A 22,998-nucleotide genomic window follows, 5' to 3' on the forward strand; every position below is an offset into this window, starting at 1 on the left:
TGCTCTTTTCTGTTTGTGATGGTTTTTCTGTGATGGTCTGGGAACACAGAGACCTAAATCGTTGCCATTGCCTCAGAAGTGACAGAACTTCCGATTTGGTTGTCAACTCCTTGGTCGTGTTTCCCTAAGCCTTGCCTGTTCTAAGCAAATAATCACATTGTCTTCTAAAGTCAGAACCATAGGCCGTGGTCACGAGAATCAGACTGGTTACTTCAGATGAAAAGTCTAGGGCCATGGTGTACATGGGCATAGCTATACATTCTGCTCTGATTAAGTCACAAGAATGGGATGTTTGAAGTACAAGGAACAGATACCCGTTAAAGTCAGCTTAAGTAAGAGGTAGTTCCGTTATTAAAAAAAATATGATGAGTGGATTCACAGTGCATCGTGAGCAGGGATGAAGTACAGATCTCACAGGAACCAAAAATAGGATTGGAAAGTGCATCCCAAAGGCATCAAGTTCCTCTCATCTCTGCTTCTATTTTTCCCGTGCTCTGTTGTCCTCTCTCTCCTGGCTGGCCTCCTCCACTCACTCAGCTTCCCTCCCACATAATTTGAAGTCATTTGTACACGTGCCAGCCCTGACTCACCATGGCTCTCTGCCTGTGGCTCTATGCCCACAATTCCTGGCCACTTCTCTCTGTCTCTTTAATTCATACTGTGGAAAGCAAAGCAGTCTAATTGGCACAGCTGGACTTTTTAGCCATACCACATAGATCAAATTAAACTGCTTGTCCTGTCACCTGTGGCAGGGCAAAAGGCAGGGCCACTTGATACAGATTCTGGCTTCTTAGAAGCAGCAGGGGATGGGTGTACTCTAAACATCTAAAAATAATATAAATTTGTATCATGATACTGGAGTACAGGAAATGTCCTATTTATTTATCCAAAATAAATTAAATCTGGAATTGTTCCCACCTACCAGGATCTGTGGGAAATCAGATATCAGTCATTAGGAGTGGGGATCACTCCCATTCTTTGGATTAAGTTCAAGCATCCTGAGGTTTATGTCATCCTAGAAACTTAGGGAAGGGCCTCTGGTCTCCAGACTATCATGGGTACCATGGAGATGTTCCTTGTCTGAAACCCTGAGTTCCATTCTGAGCCAGGGGCTCTGGTATTCTCCAGATCCTCTCCTGTTCGTATGTTCACCCAGTGCCGACCCCCAAGATCTCGCCACACCCTGGGAGCGCACTTGACATGAGGAGCCCGTCAGCCTCTGTCCTTGCATTCCTGGGAAACCCAGCTCTTTTCAAGTCAGTCTACCACTTTCTCTTTGCACCTGCTGTCCTGTACAGCTTTATGCTTCTTGGAGCTTAGACTTTCAAATATAAGGTCTTCTTTTAATCTCCCAGGACATGGCATATCCAGACTGTAAAAACTCCAGAGCACACATCCTTGGCCACCTTTATTATTTAATGATAAGTCTGTGTCTTGACAACCAGAGCCAGCTCATGTCCCACTTAGACTATCCTGTCGCACAACATCACACACACTGATGAGAAACACACCGATGAGAAACACACCGTTGAGTCACACCCTCTGCCTGTTAGTGGGTATCCATGATTTATTTAAATATGACAAATCTGAATATTACCTGTTAGAAAATTTTCAGGCCTAATTAAAGGTAGCTTTTCTTTTTTTTTTTAAGACTTTTTTTTTATGTGGACCATTTTTTTTAAAGTATTGAATTTGTTACAATATTGCTTCTGTTTTATGTTTTGGTTTTTTTGGTTGCGAGGCAAGTGGGATCTTAGCTCCTGAACCAGGGATTGAACCCACACCCCCTGCATTGGAAGGTGAAGTCTTAACCACTGGACTGCCAGGGAAGTCCCTAAAGATAGCTTTTCTATGGTCAAGGGCACTCGGGTACCCAGGAGCAAGAACAGATGAAAAGCACACACACAACACGCACACAGTGGGTTCTCAGCTGTAATTCATCTCCGACATCTCAGTATAAAACTAATGAACAGTATGGGGGAACTGGAGAGTGGAGGGTATGATAAAAAGGCAATGCGAGAATAGAGGGGCCACCTTGGTGGCGGGAGGGGAGCAGGTATGTGGACCACGTGTTGTCAGAAATTCTCATGAAATTTTGACATGTCCAGTGCCACTCCTTACCTGTAGTCACCTCCCTGAGAAACTGTTCAGCCCCCGTAATCCAGGGCATCTAGAGCCTAGTGTAGAAACCTACTGTGTCCTGTGTTAGAGGGTGGACAGTTTCTCATCCATGACGGCAACAGCGCTCAAACCCCTTGCAGCCTGAGGTTCTGGTAATTTTGCCTGCCAGTACTGGTGGAGGTATAATGTAACAGAGTAGTTTCATCGAAAAGCAAATCAAATCCCCCAAGAACCAACAGATTCACCCCTCAAAGATTAGAGCAAAGGTAGTACTTAATTGCCACTGTCATATATGTGGGGTGAACTTGCCTAAGATTATTTTTAGTACCTCGTTTTCTTGTAAAGATTATGAATTCAATGCTATTTTGAAATTTTAAGTATTTATCAAATTTTAAGATATTTTGTAAGTTATTAACCTCTTGCCTAGACATTATAATGCTGCAAAATGAGCAAAACCTTTTTAAGATCATCACCACAGAAGCTTTAATGAGATATTATGATTATATTGGAGGCCATAAATAGCCTTTATACGTCACTTATAGTTTGGAAAGGGCTTTTGTGTAAATTATCTCATGTACCCCTTATAGCAACCCTTAGGAGATGTTATTCATTTACTTTCCCAACATAAATCCCTATGTATTTTTGGAACTTTATGGTGGATTGAGGAAAGTAATTGCAACTATCTCTGTCAAAAACCTATATCATAAATCTTCCAAAAAAAAAAAAAAGATAGAAATGTTTGTGCTTTTTGGGGGTCTTAACTGTAGTTTTAATGTGTTCATATTTACCTGTAGAAACTATCAAGAGAGCCATTTGACAGTGATGGACTAAATAGGAATTCCCATTGTCAATGCTTCTTTGGTCCTGTTTCTTTCAAAAGCACCCTTTCCACTTATGTTGAACACTGCATTCTTCCTGAAACCTACCTTAAACTTACTGCGTATGTGAGGTCTTTCAGTTTACCCCCTCTATTCTAATATTCTACTCTTTCCTTGTGTGTGGTTTGTCACCACGTGCATGTCAAGGTGTGATTACAAAATAACAGAGCTGGTTTTGTGTGTGTCTTCTGAAAACCAGCCCTCTTCCTGGGTAGTCACATAGCCACATGTCATAACTGGTTGGGTAAGTGTATATTTATGTGTGTGTTTGTGTGAAGATTTTTTGCTGTGGAATTATTGTGAGTAGATCTTTGCCTTCTAGGAGAAGCTTGATTTTCAGAACTTCAATTGTATCTGTTTCTCCAGCCAGCTCCTCTGATCTCCTTAGGGGACAGCCTTACTCCTGAGGCAGGCCAAGTTACTGAAAGCCAATTTTCTAGAAAACAAATTGCTGAATGACCAATTCATTCAAAGCCAATTTAGTGAATATATGTGTGTGGCAGATAAGGCCAGTGCAATAAAAAAGCACCCAAAGATATGAAGGCCAGTGAGAAAGTGGACCTGTAATGACAAAATACTGGGCCCTACATCTACTAAGCACTATTTTCTTTCACTACTGTGAGGCAGGTCAGCTCAGGGAGCTTGTCAGAGATAACACAGCTTAGAAGTGTCTATTTCGACTCCAAAAGAAAAGTGCTTTCTTCTCCTCAGTACATTTTTCAAGGCATGGTGTTCAACACTATATTTATTATCTGGAATAACACTATAAAGAGATACTTCTCTTATCTGCCACCTAGTTACCAGGTGGTACAGTTCATGTAGGATCAGCAGTCCAAGTGCCTTTTCAAGATAATGAATTGGTTTCCTGTTATTCTCTGAAGGTGACCAACTAATTTTTAAATATCATTTGTAATCATTGTGATTTTGATTTGTGCATATTGAAGGCTATCCACCCACTGCATTTTGTATCCTTATCGAAACTCAAATTATTCTACCTTTGGCCAGCTAGAGCTTCTGCAGGTTGACACCTGTGTCCTTTTAACATGACCCATCTTGCTGGTTGGTATGACAAGATATTCTATGCTCTTTTGTTCATTACCTGTCCTAGACCTGGAATCAGTCTTTTGTCCAAGAAGTCTTGGTTTCTTCACGTGAGAGATAGTTGTACAAGAAAGAACACATCATGGTTGCTAGGAATGCTCATTGCTCTTGGGGTGGCCATTGTTTCTAGGCCTATTCTGTGGATAGATAAAATATTTCATGAGTTCAAGTTAATATTTCCAATTTGGATTCAAGACTTCAGGATTTTTACTTAACTCCTTCTCTGTTACATATTTTTTCTTTTCTCCACACTGAGAGTCCTGCTTCTCAAAGATAGAGGCGATGATAGAATTATAATATCTTACTAAATTTCTCGTTTGTTTTAACCACATTACACACAGAAGAGTCTCAGAATAACAATACTAAATACTACCAGCACCCATTATAAAAACTGAGAACAGTTTATAAAAAAGTTTTTTTACAAATGTTCCTCCCACCATTGTTTGTGATTATGTTATAGCTATACTATCAGAGTGTGCCCTCATATCCTCTCTCCCTTTTAACTCTCATTTTGTCTTAGTTATCAAATACCTTCATACTTAATACTCATCATTAGACCTCAGGTCAGTGTCTCTCTAGTTGTTTTATTGCCTAAGCTTATTCTCTACTAGATACAGAAAGGGCTGTGGGAAAAATATTTCCTGCATTCTTGCCTGTTGATAACAGTCTGTTACACTTTACACTTGAATTGTAGTTTTTAGTATCTATCCTGTTTCTTTGTTTTGGTTTACTTTATCAAGATCTCTTATTGTTGATATGTTGGATCTTCTTTGTCTATCTTAAATATTTGTCATTTTCTCTTGAATCTTTTTACCTCTTTCTTCATTTATTTTTGAGGTTAAAATTTTTCCTTCATTTTCTATTTCTCTTAAGTCATTATTTGTTGTGTTTATTCACTCCTGTATTTCTTCTAGTTTAGTTTTCATTTCCTAAGCAACTTTTTCCCGTATATTCTAATTCTTTCCTGAGTTCCAGCACCTCATTTGTGAGTTTGTAAAATTGTAATTTATTTGTTCCTTAATGTTTTATGTCATTTTCTTAATGTCTTTTAGTTTATTTTGAAATAGTAGATTACAGATTTTATCTGTTTCCCCTTCATTGTGTACAGAGATGTGATTCTCCTTTTCCTCTTATTTCTTATTAATAACTTTGCATTGGATTTGACTGGAAAATTTCTCATTTTTATGTGAAATTCATTTTCTCAAACATTTAGAAGGAAGGTGGTTTTTTCAAATAGTAAGGTATATGGCAGTTTCCCTTCTGAGATTTCCTGGCTCTGTTCCACTCTCCCGCTTTGGTCTAGATTTCCTCTTTCCTATGTCTCTGTTTGCTCTTTCCCAATTAATTTTTATTCCACCCCCATCAGCCTTTTTTTGTAGTGTAAAACCCTTTCTTAGAAGGGAGCCCTAGTGGATTAGTTTCAAGAATTCACAGTTGATCCAGCTCCTGCAGAACTTACTGTGGACCCCTTATTCTTACCTACTATTAGAATGGAAACAACCCCTCCTATGTTTCAGCCGTGTTTTCCAAATTGTCCTGCTATGCTTCCTAGTGAATACTTCTTAGCTATCTTGGGGCTCTCCTGTTCTCAGGTCTTTTAGTCACCCTGTTTCTTTCTTTGGCTTCCTCTTACATAGACACTGATACCATGCAGGTGTTGTGGTTATTGTCACCTGTATTGGGGGGTTTGAGGGGAGCTTGTCACCTAGTTTTCTTGTAAATGTTTGATATGTTTTCATTTTGCTATTTAGTTGCTATATCTGTTTTTATGTGGAAATTCTGGAAGGTCCAAAAACTGTGCTTCCACTACCACTGTCATCTTCCCAGTCATGATATAATTTAGATCAAGGATCAATATAGGAAAAAATAAGGATGGTATAAAGTAAAATCACAATAGAAAATGTATATACTAGTATAGAGTGATTTGGGGGAAAAATAATAACAAATCAACATGAGAATAAGACAGTGGATTTAGTTGATACATAGTACATTTATAGTAATATGAGACAATTTAGATGTATTTATGGAGCTATTTAAAATACAGTTTTTAAGTGGTAAAATGTAAGTAGAGTTTGTTTCTTCCTTTCTTATCCCATTATAAATCCCCTCCCTCCTACCCAGCAGACATTTTCGCCTCATTATGCTTATACAGAACCACAGAGATAATGGTCAGGGGAACAGTAAAGTGGTCTTGGCAATCAAATATCCACCTGAGAGACTGTGTTTAATGAGTCTGCATGTTAGCTCTTGTGTCATGTGTCTAAGGAACAATTTCAAAAGCTTGACCTAGAATTTCTCAACAGCATGTATAGTTATAAAACAGCATGTGCTATCTTTGGTTTTTTCCTCTATTCAGTTGCCTTTTGACACCAGATTATAAACCTTTTGAATGCAGAGACTATGTTTCTTTCTTTTCTTTTCTTTCTTTTTTTTTTTTTTGGCTGCATCAGGTCTTAGTTGCAGCATGCAGGATTTTTTGTTGTGGTGCACAGGTGTCTCTCTAGTTGTGGCATGTGGGTTTTCTCTCTCTAGTTGTGGCGTGCGGGCTCCAGAGCATGTGGGCTCTGTAGTTGTGGCACGTGGGCTCTCTTGTTGAGGTGCACAGGCTCAGTATTTGTGGTATGAGGGCTCTCTAGCCATGGCCCACAGGCTTAGTTGCCCTGCAGCATGTGGGATCTTAGTTCCCTGGCCAGGGATCGGACCCGTATCCCCTGCATTGGAAGGCGGATTCTGTACCACTGGACCACCAGGGAAGTCCCAAGACTATGTTTTTTGTATCTTTGTATCCCCATAATCAAATGCTCGCCAAGTATTTAGTGATGGTGATGGGGTGTTGGTGAAACACGGGAGGAAGACCTCCCAGTCTGTCCTATTTCAGGATCATACTTAACATTGCTGGATATATTCAATCAGTTAGTTACTAGGTGTGCTAAGATCTGGTAAAACTAAAAAAGACAATAATAGTCTGTATCCTTAAGGGATAATCTCATTAGAAAGATAAAAAAATATATATAAACATGATATCTTAATAAAAATTGCCTCATTATTATTTAGATGTCAGATAAAAGCTTACATATTAAATTGTAGTCTTCATAAAAATATTTCTATTTTATTTATAAAGTTTTCTTTCTTTCCACTGAACAAATATTGTTTTTTAGGCCTATGTTTTTTCCCTTTTTTTCTCCACACATTTGGCAGTCTCTAGCAAGAAGACAATGATTATAGCTATTTTAATCATCTGATGTATTTTTAACATCAATATAATTTTAAATCATATTTCTTGCCTAGGAAAGAGAGTCTATGGCGAGACAGTATGAGACAGCCCGGCAGGCCCTAATGGGAAAGACACCTCCTCATCACACATTCCTATTTCAAAGGTATTGATTTATCACATTTATTTACACCTGGGCATCTTTAAATTGATTTTTTAGTATCCAAATATACCAAATGAATCTTAAATCATCAACACAAACAGGGACCTTTGTACTAAAATGGACCCAGTGGTTCAATAGTAAACATAGTACTAGAAGTTGTATTTCCCTTTCATTTATATATATTTTTAAAGGCACAATATACTCAACAGTTACTAGAAACTGATGATTTTTTGCAGTCTTTGAAGACTGCAAAGAATGATATTTCTGGTAGTGTTTGAATATAAGTATCAGCCTTTGCCAAGGCTTTGATGATGGAAGGTTAATTATATCCTGTTGAATATCCTATACTTGTCCTTCATGAATCTCAAAAAATAGTAGTTAATGATTTGTGGGATCATTTGTTTAATGTCTCCTTTCCACATTAAACTGTAAATTCCATCAGGATGGGGACCATTTATCTTTATTAAGCCATGAATTCTTAGTCCTTAATATACAATGTTTCACTTAGTCCCTGATGCATAGTAGAAGCTTCATAGATATTAGTGGCTATAATAATTATTGTACTATTAATTATTACATGTGAAGAGGCACATTTAGACTTTAAGATTCACTCAAAATGAATAACCACAATGTTTATGAAATGTTTGTGTTTTATTTTCTCATGAATGTTATAGGCTTCAGTATTCTGAATTCTCTTTTCTGTGTGACCTTTTAGAAAATTTGAGTAATAAAGTGAAATCCCTGTTTTCAGAAAGTCACTAAGAGCACTGACAAGACCTTAATTATAGTGTTTTAAAGAGATTTTTAAAGTGCGGTGAGTTGAGGAAGCAGAATAAAAAAGCCATTTAAAAATGTTTTTCAATTTCACTTCTCTTTATTGTCTGCAATATTAAGCTATCTGTTAAAAATCTTTAACCAATATAAATTTTGTCTTTGTCTGCTATATAGCAAAAAAAGTGTGGTTAATTTTCTCCACATTGGCAAGCTGTCTTTGGATAGTCTGATTCAAAAGGCAGGCTGTGTGGAATATACAAAGTTCTACTGGGGGGATGGGAGGGTGGTAGCCAGGAGATGGGCACTGTCCCCCAGAGCAGCTAAAGCTGGGGCCTGTGTGACTTCTCACCAGCAGAGCGGCCATGCCTACTGAAACACTGTGGACACTAAGCTGTTTTAAATCTGAGCTCCAAATGGGTTATACTAGGGCAGAAGGATGCTTTGAATTTTCATGCATTTATATGCAGTCGGGTTACTTTGCACATAGCAACTCTACTTAGCAAGTCTAGAGTGAATAGCAGTAGGATATATTCACTAAAAATAGTTAATGATTCTTTTCAAGTCACTCTGGGGAAACAGGCTAGTATAGATGAAAAATAGATATTTTATGCTAGAGTTCAGTTGAAAGTACAATATTAGAATTTTAAAAATATTTTATTCTGGTATTATTTCAAAGCATTAGATTATAAACAAAACTGGAAAATATCTATTTCAGTTTTTATAGCAGTTGATATATTGCTGGACTTCACATAACAAATGAATGAGCGTTTACAATTGAATATGTACTAATCACTAGGAAGAAAATCTGCCTATATTAACGTCTTAATTGATAAGGAATATTCAGAAAAATACAAATTTGCTTAATCTACAAATCAGAATGTAATAATGCCAGTGTTTAAGGCAAGCTCTGAAGTGAATGCTTATGAGTGTATATATTACATTATTCCAAATAGGTTTTATTGGCATATGCATTTACTTGGGACGTGTAAAGGTCAGTATTTAGGTATTACATGTGTGTATGCTTGGTATTATTACAAAATTCTGTGGATCTTTTTTTTAATTTCCAATTTCAGGGGTCTAGTACCAGCACCCATCATCAACAGTCTACGTTATTTTACGGCTTTAGAACTAAAGAAAAGTTTTGAGCTTGATGGAGATTACTTTAAAACTCCCTTTGGACCTTCTGAAAAGAGGTGAGTTGAGTTTTATTGAATAGAATAATTTACTTTCTGCTGGTTAGTTAAAATGATGGCACTCATCCTTAGACTTCAGGGAATTCCTAAAGCTGGGAAGCAGGGCCCCAACTCCCACTATGGAATTTGAATAGAATAGATCCTGGCCCTCTAGGGAGGGCATAGGCTTATAACCTAGGTTCACTGGAACCTAAGAAGCTTCTCTTTGGGACTTTGAAACTTGAGGGAGTGACACACTGATGCAGGGGCAGTTAGAGATCATTCAAGTCATCAGTGGTAGAAGAATCAAGAACCCATTGTGGAGTGCAAGCAATGGTGTCTACCAGTCTCTTCCTGTATTGCAACTTGGCTGTGTTCTTGGCACCTAGCTTACCTTTGCTCTTGCCAGGTTTAAAAACCTGGTTCTCTAGTTTTCCATTAAATCTATAAACTACCAAATAGCTTTTCAATAACTCCCTTTTTTGATATTTAAACCCCTTATAGACCAGATCAGACCCTTCACCACTGATTTTAGTGCTTGGCTTTTGTGGGTATTCTATTACATTCCATTTCTACTTCAGCTATTTCTGCCACTACCATTGACTATGTCTCTGTAGGTCTTGAATCCACACTTCCCAAGCAAAGATCTGGCTGGCTGAGTCAATCACTATCTACTACGGGTGCCACTCTTGACTAGAATCTCTAGCCAGAGCCCTCATAGGTAACAGGCTGGTCTATAGATTTGTTGCCCTTAGGTCAAGCAACCATCCTTTATCCAATCATCTGTGGCCAGAGCAGTGACAGAGAATCAAGTAAAGAACTCTTTAGAAGGGGTCTGTGGGTTTGGTCTCTCTGAATGCATGGCAACAAAATAGAAAAGAGTGACTGGAAGCACTCTTCCTCTAGATTTATCAGTTATTTTTATTTTTTTCTTTATCTTTTTTTCTGTAACTTCTAAATCGTCTGCACAGGATATATATGTTTTATTTTTATATCCTAAAAAAATTATTAAAAATCCATGAGAATTTGGTAAATATTCAATAAATGGGAAAAATTGGTCCTATAGGCACAATTAAGTTTCTTACATCACTCTATATGTTAAAACAAATTTTAGATAAATTATAAAGAGTTAAATACAAATCAATGCTTATAATATAAATGGTGTGTTAAAAGTCAGGTGCACATGTATATCCAGCATAATATAGGTTTAAAAATATTCATGTGTATGTATAGAAAAAAAAACACTAAAAAGATATATACCAAAATAGTATCAGTTATCATCTTCTAGTGGTGGGATTGTGGCCGATTTTTATTTTCTTTGTTCTTCCCGATATTTTCAACAATGAGCATTTTATAATTTTTGAAGTATTCATATAACTTTAAAATATTAATATGTCATTTAAAAAGTCTGCCACAGCAAAGAGATGTTTTATGAGGGTGATGTGTCATAATGAGAATGTCAATTTAAAAAAGGAGTAATGCTTTCCTTTATTTCTGAGTTTTATTATTGTAACACTTTGGGTTTCCTTTCATAAATTTGATGATGAAAAACAACAGGCCCCACTAAATAGCCACCCAAGTCTGCACATCTCACTGGATACTAGAGACTCTAGATTATAGTTAGTTAACGAATTATAATGACAGTGTTGAAACTGTAGATCTCTGAGGATTTATTCACACTCTGGATTTTTAGTACAGTTAGGTAGCTTGATAAGAGTACAGTGAGAGAAAGAATATCTTAGTTTAGGCTGTTATAACAAATTACTGTAGGCTGAGTGGCTTAACCAGCAGACAGTTCTTTCTCACACTTCTGGAGGCTGAGAAGTCTGAGATCAGGGGGCCAGCGTGGCCGGGTTCTGACGAGGGTCCTCTTCCTGGTTTGCAGATGGCTGGCTTCTTGCTGTGTCCCCACATGGTGGAAAACAGAGAGAGGAAGCAAGCTGTCTTTCGTCTTTTCTTATAAGGGCACTAATCCCATTCATGATGGCTTCACCTCCTGACCTAATTACCTCTCAAAGGTCTTACCTCCTTATACCATCATATTGGGGGTTAGGATTCCAATGTATAAATTTGGTCAGGGTGGGGTAGGGACACAAACATTCAGTCCATAGCAGAATTAAAAAAAAAAAATTAAAAAATGCCTACTAGGCTGCAGTGGGCTTATTTATCATCTGTTCCCACAGTGAAAAGGGTGGGTCAGACGTTCACTCAAGTCTGACCCTTCCCTCATGGTAACACATGTGCCTTTCAACCCAGCCACTTTTTGACTCCTGACTTTCAAAGCATTTTCATTTACTCTTAATACTTCCTTTGATACAAAAGAAAAGTAATTGTTTGAAAGGCAGAACTTGCTCTGTGATCCCTTTTTTGGTGTGTGTTTTAAATGAAGAGGTATTCTTTTCCAAAAATAAGAGACCAAAACGTATGTGTTTTGGGTTGAATTGTGTACATAATTCAACTCCCCGCAAATGTACATATTGGAGTCCTAATCCCAGTACCTCAGTGTGTGACCTTATTTGGAAGTAGGGTCATTACAGATGCATTTAGTTAAGATGAGGTCATACTTGGGAAGGGTGAACCTTTAATCCAATATAATTGGTGTCCATATACAAAGGAGAAATTTGGACATACACACACACACACTGCAAGGGAGCTTGGGTGATGCAGAAGCCAAGGATGGTCAAAGATTGCCAGCAAAACACGAGAAGCTAGCAGAGAGACCTGGAACAGACTCCCCTCACAGCCTCAGAAGGAACCAACCCTGCTGACATTGATCCTGGGCTTTTAGACTCCAGAATTGTGAAACAATGACTTTCAACCATTCAGTCCTCGGTACTTTGTTACGGCAACCCTAGCAGGCAAATAAAATATATATTAAAAATCCAGTGAAATTTTTGGTGCCATTTTCTTTCCAAGTTCCCTTCAACATACTCTATTTATATCTCTTTGGCCATAAAATCTATGGATTATTGTTTTTAACTAAAAGAAGGAAGAACATCTTTATGCTTCTATAGTTTGGAATAAAAGATGTAACCCATAAAACCTAAATGCATCTAAGGCTGTGTTCAGGGCGAAAAGACTCAGTCTGGTCATACTTCTAGAGAGAAGACCTCAAACATGGGTTAATCGTGGCCCTTTTCCACTGCAAGGGTAGAGGAAAGAGTTGTTCAGTGACTGGAAAATCCAGATGTTGGCAGTACTGGTCTCCGTGTATATACTTCTCTAGGAAGCACTTCTTGGACAAGCTCACTTACCTTACATGGAAGCAAGAAATTGGGAAACAAAGTCTTCTAGGAGCATGGGTGTTCTACCTGAAGGGGGCTAGCATTCTGTGAGGGGGCCCAAAAGCTGTTGTCTAGTAACAGGAAGACAGACCCAAGAACTCTGTCCAACCTAGTAAGAGGTACCCCCGCCTTCAAGCAAGCCATTAGACTTCTCTAGTTGATAACCAGTAGTCAAAACTTCTAAGCAGAACCCATAGGCACAGGAAGATTGCCCCATCCTGGAGTATCCCTGCCTGGGAATGTTGGTGCCATCTGGCCCTGGCTGTAGTTGATAGGAAGCTTAGGTCCAGCGAGCAGCCCATGTCCATGCTCAGCAATATGGAAGCTTTCCAGGAGCACTGGTTCTGGATTCCAGCCATGAACTACTGCCCAAGAGCTGCAGCCTCTGCTTGCCATTCAGACACATTGGACGTGTCCCCTTAGTATGCTTACACCACCCACTGTATTTCATCCTGGGTCAAGGACAGGCCCAGAGAGCTAATTGTACTGTGTTTCCAGTGATAGAGCTCCTGGAAACACCTCATTGAGACTTGCTTCTACCCTTTACATCTCTGGTAGTCATAACATCATCCTGGTAAGATGTGGACACCCTCACTTAAATGACAGGCTTTATCTTGCATAGACCCAATTTGGATCAGCCTTTGCTACTGCTACGTATGAACTGAAGTTAAATGTGGAATGTGAACAAGTGGAGGTCAACTTGAAATTGATCCTAGACTCATACTTCTTTGCTGAGATGGGAATCATTACGCTGGAAATACAGAGAAGAAAGCATAATCATAGCCAACTACTAGGCTTTGCAGTAAACAATTATCTATTGATTTTCAACATTTTAAATCAACCTTTAGCTAAATTATGAAAAGACATAACTATGAATACAAAACTTAATACAGGGCTTCCCTGGTGGTGCAGTGGTTGAGAGTCTGCCTGCCAATGCAGTGGACACGGGTTTGAGCCCTGGTCTGGGAAGATCCCACATGCCACGGAGCAACTAGGCCCATGAGCCACAACTACTTATCCTGCACATCTGGAGCCTGTGCTCCGCAACAAGAGAGGCCGTGACAGTGAAAGGCCCGCGCACCACGATGAAGAGTGGCACCCGCTTGCCGCAACTAGAGAAAGCCCTCGCACAGAAACGAAGACCCAACACAGCCAAAAATAAATAAATAAATAATTAAAAAAAAAAAAACTTAATACAATCAATTTTGACAGTAAAAATTTCCAGTGACAAAGTTTAGGAGGTGGAGATGGCAAGTGAGTATATATCATCTGCTGTTGATGGAACAAGAAATGGGGATTTTTAAATATGATACATGAAGATGTAGATCTGACCAATGGAGGAACTGAAAATAGTGATAGAACTGTTTGTGGGGAGAAAAATGGGGGGAGGTTATTAAGTTAGCAAAATCCTTTCTGATCATAGCAGAAATCTCTATCAAATATATGTTTAAAACTGGCAAGTCAATAAAAGTCAGTGACATGTTATTTAGAAATAAAAAGTTTATTGTCAGAATATCTAAGAACATTTAAGAATGGTTGGCTCTCAGGAGAATGAAATTGGGGTCACTGTTACTTTCTATTTTAAGCCCTTCTATATGACTTAATTCTAACTATATGTATTTAGTAGGCTGATTAAAGTGTTAATGAAATGTTTTTAAAGAAATGAGTAAAATCGCAGAAGAAAAGATGAATATATTTTGATTATATAAACATTTTAAGTTGCTCTAGGTCCAAAACAAATTAAAAAGGAAAATAGGAAGCTATATAAAATATATATTAATAACTTATATAGGACACTATATATGATTTATAGTATATGTAACATCTAACATATATAATATATTGAATATAATATTCATATATGTTATATATTCAATTTATAATATATAATTCAATATGTAATATATTCAATTCAATATATAATATATTATAACATATATATTCACACAAATTGATATGGAAAACATTTAGATCGTCAAAAGAGAAATGAAGAAAAGAGGTAAATAGTTCACAAAAGCTAATTAATGAATACAAGAAATAACGTTTAATCTTGCCATGAACAAAGCTCAGCTGTTCACAGTGCTCCCTCTGCAGGATGAGCTCCGCCTCAGTGGAGCTGCTTCCCCCAGAGGAAGCCAGGAAGCAGGTGGAGCCCAAAGGAGAGCAGCCAACTGGTAGGAAGCCCACTGGCCCAGATGCAGAGACTTCAGGCACCCCCCAGGTCACACCCCAACCTTGTCCTAAAAAGGAGGACAAAAAACTAGCCTTAGGTATGCCCAATGTGTGGTCCAGATCAGGCCCCCTAACACGCTTTCATTTTTCTCTGTCCTTGAAATAGCAAGGACTGCCCTATATAAATTGCACTTGATTCTGAAGTCCTAGGAATTAGGATCAATGCCTGACTCATCTTGTTTTATAGACTCCAGCACCTCTCAGGATGCCTTGCTCTTAGAAGATATTCAGTGATGTTTTGTATAATGGATGAGAAGTTTATGCTAATATGTACAGTACTTAACATATCAGCTGCTAATAGGTCTTGGTACCTATGTATCATTGAAAACTTTAGCTCAACAGGGATATGTTCGCAAACTACTGAATGATTTGACAAAGATAACCCAATGATCATATGGCCATTAATGGTATTTCATCTCAAAGATATATTCATTTTTCACTTTTCAGTGGCATGGATTCCAGTGATTCCATGAAATACTCTGCATTATTTGAGTCTTGTCCGTGGTCAAAAGACTTGCCTTTTCGGCCTCCAGAAGACAGAATTTATTCACACCCAGAATCAACAATAGGTGATATTGAGGATCAGGCCCTAAAAGGTATGAGTCATTTACATATTGTTCTCATATAAATATTAATATTATAACTATATCTATTTCCCACTGTCTTTCTATTTCTGATTTTTTTACATTAAATGAGTGTTTAAAGTGAGAATATCTCCTTTGAGGCAGGATGGGTTATTTATCCCCCATGGTAATAGATGAGAAACAAAGTTAAAAAAGATCAGGAATGTGCCCAAGGTTACTTAGCTACTTAGAGTGGACTGCTGCTCTGCCCATCTGGCCACACTGCCTGCAGGGGTGTTCTGGGATGAGGGGCACGTGCTCTCAAAAGGAGGTTTTAGCAACTTGGGCTGCATTCAGTGAAAGCGAAGAAACGCAGGGAAGTTTTCATATCACTGACCAGTCTCCTGCTCTGGGGGTCTGGCAGAATCCTGGCGGTTTGGGGTTTGAAGGATCAGGCCAGCCCCTCCTCTTCACCTCCTTTTTACACCTTGCTCCCCAACAGACTTGGGAATGCATGTCTCCTGGCACAGACAGCATGGCCATCGCATTTTTGTCTCTGGCAATGTTCACAAAGAACATTGAGTAAAGACCTTAAACAGTGTGGGGAGACTGAGGGGCTAGAGGTGAAAATGGAAAAGGGAGAGAGTAACCCATTATGGGGCTCTGTGAGCAACTGATAGAGGAATGAATAAATTGGGGGGACTTCTCTAGGACCTGGAGGCTAAGAGGAGCCACCATTAGTAGCCTGCGGGGGGTGGGGTGGTCTGCCTGAGACTGGAAGAAGACTTGAGGATCCCCTGCTTGCTCAGGTGACCACAGGAGCCAGAAAGAGAGTACAGACGTGTTAGGTTGCCAGGGACAAGAGGACACAGTAGGTGGCATCTCCAGAAGGAAGGTCCTGAATCAGGCACCTTCTAACCATTTCAGAGGTGGGCTCCCTCTTCAGGTGTAGCTGTATTCAGGACAGCCGACCGAGATAGGGCATTTTCCAGCATCTTACTCAGAAGGGAGGACAGAAGCAATACATTAGAATCTGTTGGCCTGAAATCAACAGACCGCCAGGTATTTCTCCAGCCAAGATGGGTTTATTAGTGATCACTTCGGGGTCTTACAACCACAGTAAGCCACATGCAAGGCCCCACAGGGCAAAGGAAGGAGAAAGCTTCTTATAGAGAGGGAAAGGGAATTGGGAGAGCTTTAGTAAACCAAGAGTCCATGGCTTTTCATTGACTGAGGCCTTGCCAGGAAAGAGGAGACGTCTTCCTTTGGGGCTCTGCTATGGTTGCAGGGCGTGAGAGGCTCCCCCTTCTGGTCTCCCAGCTCCATTTCATGGAAGTTTCTGTTTATTAATTTTTTACAAGTCCCAAGACTCAAGTTCTAGGATATAATCCCCAATTCTCAAGTAGACATACTATGTCATCTCACAGGATGTGTGAAGTGTTCTGGGAACCCTTTTAAAGGCTGTGAGCTGCCACTTCAGAGCCTGAGGGAACCCAGGAGCCCTGGAACAGACATGTCCCCAAAGCTCATCATGGTTCTGGCTTCCCACAGGTCGTGTTCCCAGACCTTTCCCATCTCATTTTCTCTCCTCTGCCTGTATCCTTCCTTATAAATGAGTTACTTAGAGTTGAAAACTACATTCCAAACATAGTCTGGCCAGAGCAAAGGGGGGCTGTTACCTGTGGGGCAGGGCTGTGGAAAGAGCATTGCATTCGGAATCAGAAGACCTGGGTTTTGGTTCCATTTCTACTATTGTCTGGCTGTACAGTGTTGGGCAAATCAATTAATGTCTGAGCCTTAGGAATAATATCCGTCCCACAATAATATAGTAATATCCTATATTACTGTAATATATATATATTATAATGTAATACATAATATAATAATACAGGACCAGCAAGGTGCGGTATGGTGTAAGTAAGAAGTAAAGTGCTAGATATCTGCTAGGTATTATGATTGTAAATTTTTATACACATAAAAGATTGTGGTTGTTTTCTGCTGGGATAGTTTCTGGAGATTTATTTCATGTGAATGGGCCAGGTTTTCCTGCTTCTTTATGTGCATTATGATCTCGTGTTGAAAATTGGGCATTTGAAAAAGCAGCTACCTCTCCCAGGATGTAGACTGGCTCCGTGCAGGGGACGCCCGTCACTGATTGGTGGGCATGTTCTGAGCCCAGGATCAGTCCAGTGTGAAGGCTCAAGGTCTTTTCAGTCCCTTTCCAGGCATGCCCTTTCCCTGACCTCTGTGTGTGCTTTTCCCCAGTTCCCCAGTATACACAGATGCTTTAAAATGAATGTATTAATTTCCCTAAGCATCTTTCTCCTGCTTTTTCTTGGGGCCTTAGCTGTTCTACGGTGTTCCTCAAGTAAGAATCTCTTGTCCCAGGCGTCTTTAGGTCTGTGCCCCCTCAGGGTTTTTCAGGAGCCCTGCCCACTGCTTCCTGTGGCTTCCTCTAGCCTGAGATCCCAGCTGTGCCACTTCTAGCCATCTGGGCTATGAGTTAGGTGACACAGAGGCCAATCAGGCTGCCCCTAGATGGACTCTCAGGAGGGAACTGGGAGCCAGGCCTCTCTTCCCCCAAACTGTACCTCAACCCCTTGGGAGGGGGAGGGGCAAAGGTGAGTAAAAACTTCACGAGATTTCTTACCCTTGCTAATGAGGTTTTTTCATGGTTGGGCGTTCACTTGGTTGCTGTAGATCACTGACTGATTTCCAGAGCTCCTATAAAGTTATTTTGGCTAGTCTCTAGCTTTTCTTTTAATGTTTCCCTGGGAGAACAAGGGCCTGGAGCTTCCTAACCTGCCATCTTGCCAACATCTTTCTGTGGTGATTTTCTCAGAAATCATATCACACTACTGGCTCTGGGTCAGTTAAACCCTCATTTTTTTTTTTTTTATACGAACTGCCAAACCAAGTTTATATCATCCAGTATATGTGCTGTTGATTTTTTTTTTTTTTACATAAATGCAACTTTTATCTTCAGCTTTTTATCCTTTTGGTTTCAGCCCCACATTCCAACTTGATTAGATCATTTGGGGTCTTGATTCATCTTCCATATTTACTACTTTATAGATTTCTATTCAGCCAGCAAACATGCCACCTATGCCTTTGTCATTGTTGCTGTCAGCATTGGGACCCAGGACTTGGCTAAGAGAAACATTCTGTGACAAGTCTCTGGACACTGACTTCCAGGGAGAGTCTACCTGCTTTGTGACGCTTACTCACATCTCTCTAGTGCATTCACACGAGAAACTGCGATGCGTGCCTTGCGTTATATCAGTCGTATTTTCTAACTCAGAGGTCAGCAAGCTTTCTGTAAAGAATGAGACAGTAAATGCTTTTGGCTTTGTGGACAACATAAACTTTTTTGCAACTACTCAACCCTACCATTGCAGTGTGAGAGCAGCCATAGACAATATGTAAATGAATGGGCATGGGCTGGTTTCCATTAAACTTTATTTACTAAAATGGGCTGCAGACCAGATTTGTCCTATGGGCTATAGATTGTTGACCCCTCTCTAAGTAAAAGGGAAATTAAGTTAATTTGAAATAATTTTTCTTTGCAAATCCCTTCCAACACTTATCACTCACTACAGTTCTTTCTGAATGCACAAACCATTTCTTTAATAAACTGGAATTTGCTGAGATTTAAAGTCAGGTGTGCTGGTTTGTAGATCTTTATTTCCATTTTTTAAATGGCAATATTTGCCTCCAGTACTTTTCTCATTGCAATGAATTCTCAAAGACCAGACACTCTAAGATTACTTCTGTCAGTTATTTCAGCACCCTGGGAGGTAGCTTACCTGGGTGTGGACAAGGGAACTGATGTGGAAGGGAGGCCTGCTCTTCTACTGTCTTCTTTCTTCTTTGGGGCCTTTATTTGCTTAAGATGTTTTTGTTACCCTTTCCAGCTTAAAAAAATATCTCTGTGATGAAAAACAAGTAGAAAATAAGGAGGAGCCTTTTCTTTTTTCTTTTTTTTGACCGCGCCGCATGTGGGGATCTTAGTTCCCCAACCAGGGTTTGAACCCACGCCCCCTGCAGTGGAAGCGTGGAGTCGTAACCACTGGACCACCAGGGAAGCCCCTTTTATCTTTTTTTGTCCTCTGTGAATGGGATATCATCTTCTCAAGGAGTATGCCATTCTTGCTCTAAATATACCTTAAAAAGGTCCATTTTGCCTTTAACATTTTGGATTGCATTGGTTTGTTTAATAAGCTGCGTCTTCCCGATCTTTATTGTAGGTCATGCCATTTTGCTCACTTCCTGTAGAATCCTCTGCCTCACTCTCTCAATCCCTCCTACACTGCTTTCTCCCCACTGAGAATTCGGCTTCCTCTGTGGCCACTATGCTTCCACCTTCAGTCTCTATCTTCCAAACTCCTCTTGCTTCCACAGTTCCCAGAAGAACCTAGCTCTGTGGTTCATCCTTGGTGTCTTCCTCCTTGGTGAACAAGCCAATCTTAAAGGGCATTAGATGAGGTTTCTCTAGGAAGGACTTCAGGGTGTGTGTGTGTGTGTCTGTGCTAAGTCTACTCACATATGACTGAAAAGGAATATCTTGCAGGGCATTATTACAGAGGGTATGAATGAGCAGGGTAGAAGAGTAGCATAGGAATTGCTCGCTGTAGCAACCTTCTGGTCGTTGGGCAAGGCTACCCAGCCCAAGATTTGTCCAGCCACGCACATGATATATTCTCAACCTCATCCCTTATTTTTCTTATTTGGGTGTCATTTATTTCTTATAGTTTGTTATGAATGAATTCTAAAAGTTATTCTGGTTCTTACATCATGCAATGTTTATTTTCTTTGTTTAGTGTACCAAGGGGTTAACTATACATACTGTATCTTTTTTTGCTTAATGTTTTACAGCACTACATGAACAGGTATTTCCATGTGAAAAAGGGTCTCTCCAACACAGAAGACACACGATCTCAGGCATCAGTCGCCCAGGTTCCAACACCAAACCCACCCTGCCTCCAATCCCTCAGGGCCGCAAGTAGACCCGTATCTGACGTTTGATCTTAACATGGAAAACTTGCTCTGATCATGTCCAGTCCCTTTGTCTCACCTGGCCATGGATCCTGGCTATTCCTCACTCAACCAACTACCTACAAAAGAATGTTCTATATGCCTTAATTCTTTCAGTTTCTTTTGTGATTCTCTGAATAGTGTCTATCTTTTTTAAAATGTAAGTTATTCTTAGCTTTTATAAATGGAATTTCAGTTTTTCCCACAGCTATGAATGAATTTTCTAGCTGCTTCCTGCTCTGAAATATCAGATGGCAAAGTCTCCCAAGATCTCTGCCTTGCTATATGCATAGTGATTGTGGGATAAAGCCAATGAAGATTGTGCTCTTAAAATTTCAATGTGTCCATTTATAACATTAGTGTATACTTTACAGGATTGAAATATTTTGTTCTTCTCATTATGAAAAAATTATAGAGTTCCATTTAACTTCTGACCAACATGATACCTCAACTTCCTTTAGCAATATGAAGGAATAAAGAGTATCAGGTATTTCTTTTTTTTTTTTTTTTTTTTTTTTTCTGGCGGTTCACGGGCCTCTCACTGTTGTGGCCTCTCCCGTTGTGGAGCACAGGCTCCGGACGCGCAGGCTCAGCAGCCATGGCTCATGGGCCCAGCCGCTCCACTGCATGTGGGATCTTCCCGGACCGGGGCACGAACCCGTGTCCCCTGCATCGGCAGGTGGACTCTCAACCACTGCACCACCAGGGAAGCCCAGGTATTTCTTTTATTTCACCCTTTTTTGACTCTGATTATGAAAGGTTTATAAGCAATTTTCATTGTTTTTGTGGTTTCACTTCCTGCCATCTGCAGAAGAAAAATTGAGCAGTTATAGGCGAGGCTGGTATTCGGCTGATTTGTGTGAGCAAGACTATGCTGGTTGTTAAAACACTGAAATGCACCCCTTTGGATGGGTAAATGGTCTTTCCTCTGAATCCTCTGTGCATGGTGATTCTTGGGAACAAGAGCCTTCCCATAGTACGGCACTAATTGTTAAATATTTTAAATATCAAAATCCTCTAATGCTTTCCTTTTTAAGAAATATCAAAACCTCCTTTGATAATCCCCTTTCCCGTAACTCAAATTTGGGTGTAACACGATTTGCTATTGACTCCTATCTTCCACCTAGCCCTGTTCTCAACAGGAGCTGGTTAAAGTTCTTTTCTTGGGGTGGGTGGGAGAGGCTGGGAGGGGGAACGTGGAGGAGAGTACAAGGCTGAGCCAGAGAAGGGAGGCAATGCTCTCTGGAAAAGTAGGGGTGCAGAGAGTGGGTCGCTGTGCCCCAGGGATTCACCAGCATCATCTAATCTTTTTAAAAGTTATTATGAAATATTTTAGACACACTGGAAGATATAAAAATACTAGTTTCAATTTCAAACAATATGGAAGAGATGCTTTTTAAAAAAATTTCTCCAACTAAGCACAGCTAAAAGCATAGAAATTATATATAAAACAAAGGTAAGATTGAGAGTTAGAAGGAAGAAGGCAGACCACCTGAGGACCCTGGGACCTGAATAATGACATAATGGTAATTTCCCTGGGTTTCCTTTTGCCTTAGTTGTCCTAAACTGGGTGCTGGAGAAGCTACAACCCCAAAACACTAATGATACAACAAAATTTCCAACAAAGAGCCTGCTCTTTCTAGCTAAAAGACTAGGAAAGGAGCAGACTAGCAACACAGAAACCTTTTAGACAAGGACTGCTTTACTCCAGCTAAATACTGTGAATAAAATTCTGGCCCCATCCTTTTTCTCACCCTTGTTAGCAAAGGCTTCCACACTTTTCTAGCTGTAACAATGTTCCCCTTCTCTTCCCTGCTGTGATAGTATCAGGGAAATTTTTGTGAAGAGCCAGGATATTTACCACCACCCAGTGTTAATAAGAACCCCCTCTCAGAGTATCATTGAAGGCCACTTAGGGACCTAGACTGCCATTCCTCACCTGGTAGTAATGACGCACCTTTTCCCCTTCCCATCAGGTGGTGTCAGAGAAGGTCTTGTGGAGGTCCAGCACCTTCACCACTGACCCATCTCCTTGCAGTGTCAATGGAGGCCATGTGAGGACCTAAACTTCCACACCCACTCAGCATTAATATGGCATCCTTCCCACTTTTCCCACCCTAAGTGTCAAGACAAGCCAAGTGGAGAACTTAGACTTCTACCTCCACCTGGCAGTAATGACTCAGTGCTCTCTCCCCAACTGGCATGGTGTCAGAGAAAGTCAACTAAACAGAAGGTTTAAATAAGATCCAGAGTCTCATACTATCCAAAATGTCTAAGATATAATAATAAAAAAATACTTATCGAGAATCAGGAAAACCTTAACTTAAATGAGAAAAGTCAGGGCTTCCCTGGTGGCGCAGTGGTTGAGAGTCCGCCTGCTGATGCAGGGGACACGGGTTCGTGCCCCGGTCCGGGAAGATCCCACATGCCGCGGAGTGGCTGGGCCCGTGAGCCATGGTCACGGA

The 22,998-nt window shown here is 40.0% G+C and overlaps 1 protein-coding gene across 1 annotated transcript in view; it reads left to right on the forward strand.

Annotated features, from left to right (window-relative positions):
• LRGUK (leucine rich repeats and guanylate kinase domain containing) overlaps positions 1-22,599 on the forward strand; it is a gene marked incomplete at both ends in the record, with an annotated part of 121,658 nt that extends 99,059 nt beyond the window's left edge. The window contains 5 exon segments of the mRNA XM_079711855.1: positions 7,389-7,477; positions 9,322-9,441; positions 15,384-15,532; positions 16,446-16,561; positions 22,510-22,599. Coding sequence (XP_079567981.1) covers positions 7,389-7,477; positions 9,322-9,441; positions 15,384-15,532; positions 16,446-16,561; positions 22,510-22,599 — 564 coding nt within the window.
• Between the last annotated feature and the right edge of the window lie 399 nt (positions 22,600-22,998).

Source organism: Hyperoodon ampullatus (assembly GCF_949752795.1).
Source record: "Hyperoodon ampullatus genome assembly, chromosome: 9".
Taxonomy (NCBI): Eukaryota; Metazoa; Chordata; class Mammalia; order Artiodactyla; family Ziphiidae; genus Hyperoodon; species Hyperoodon ampullatus.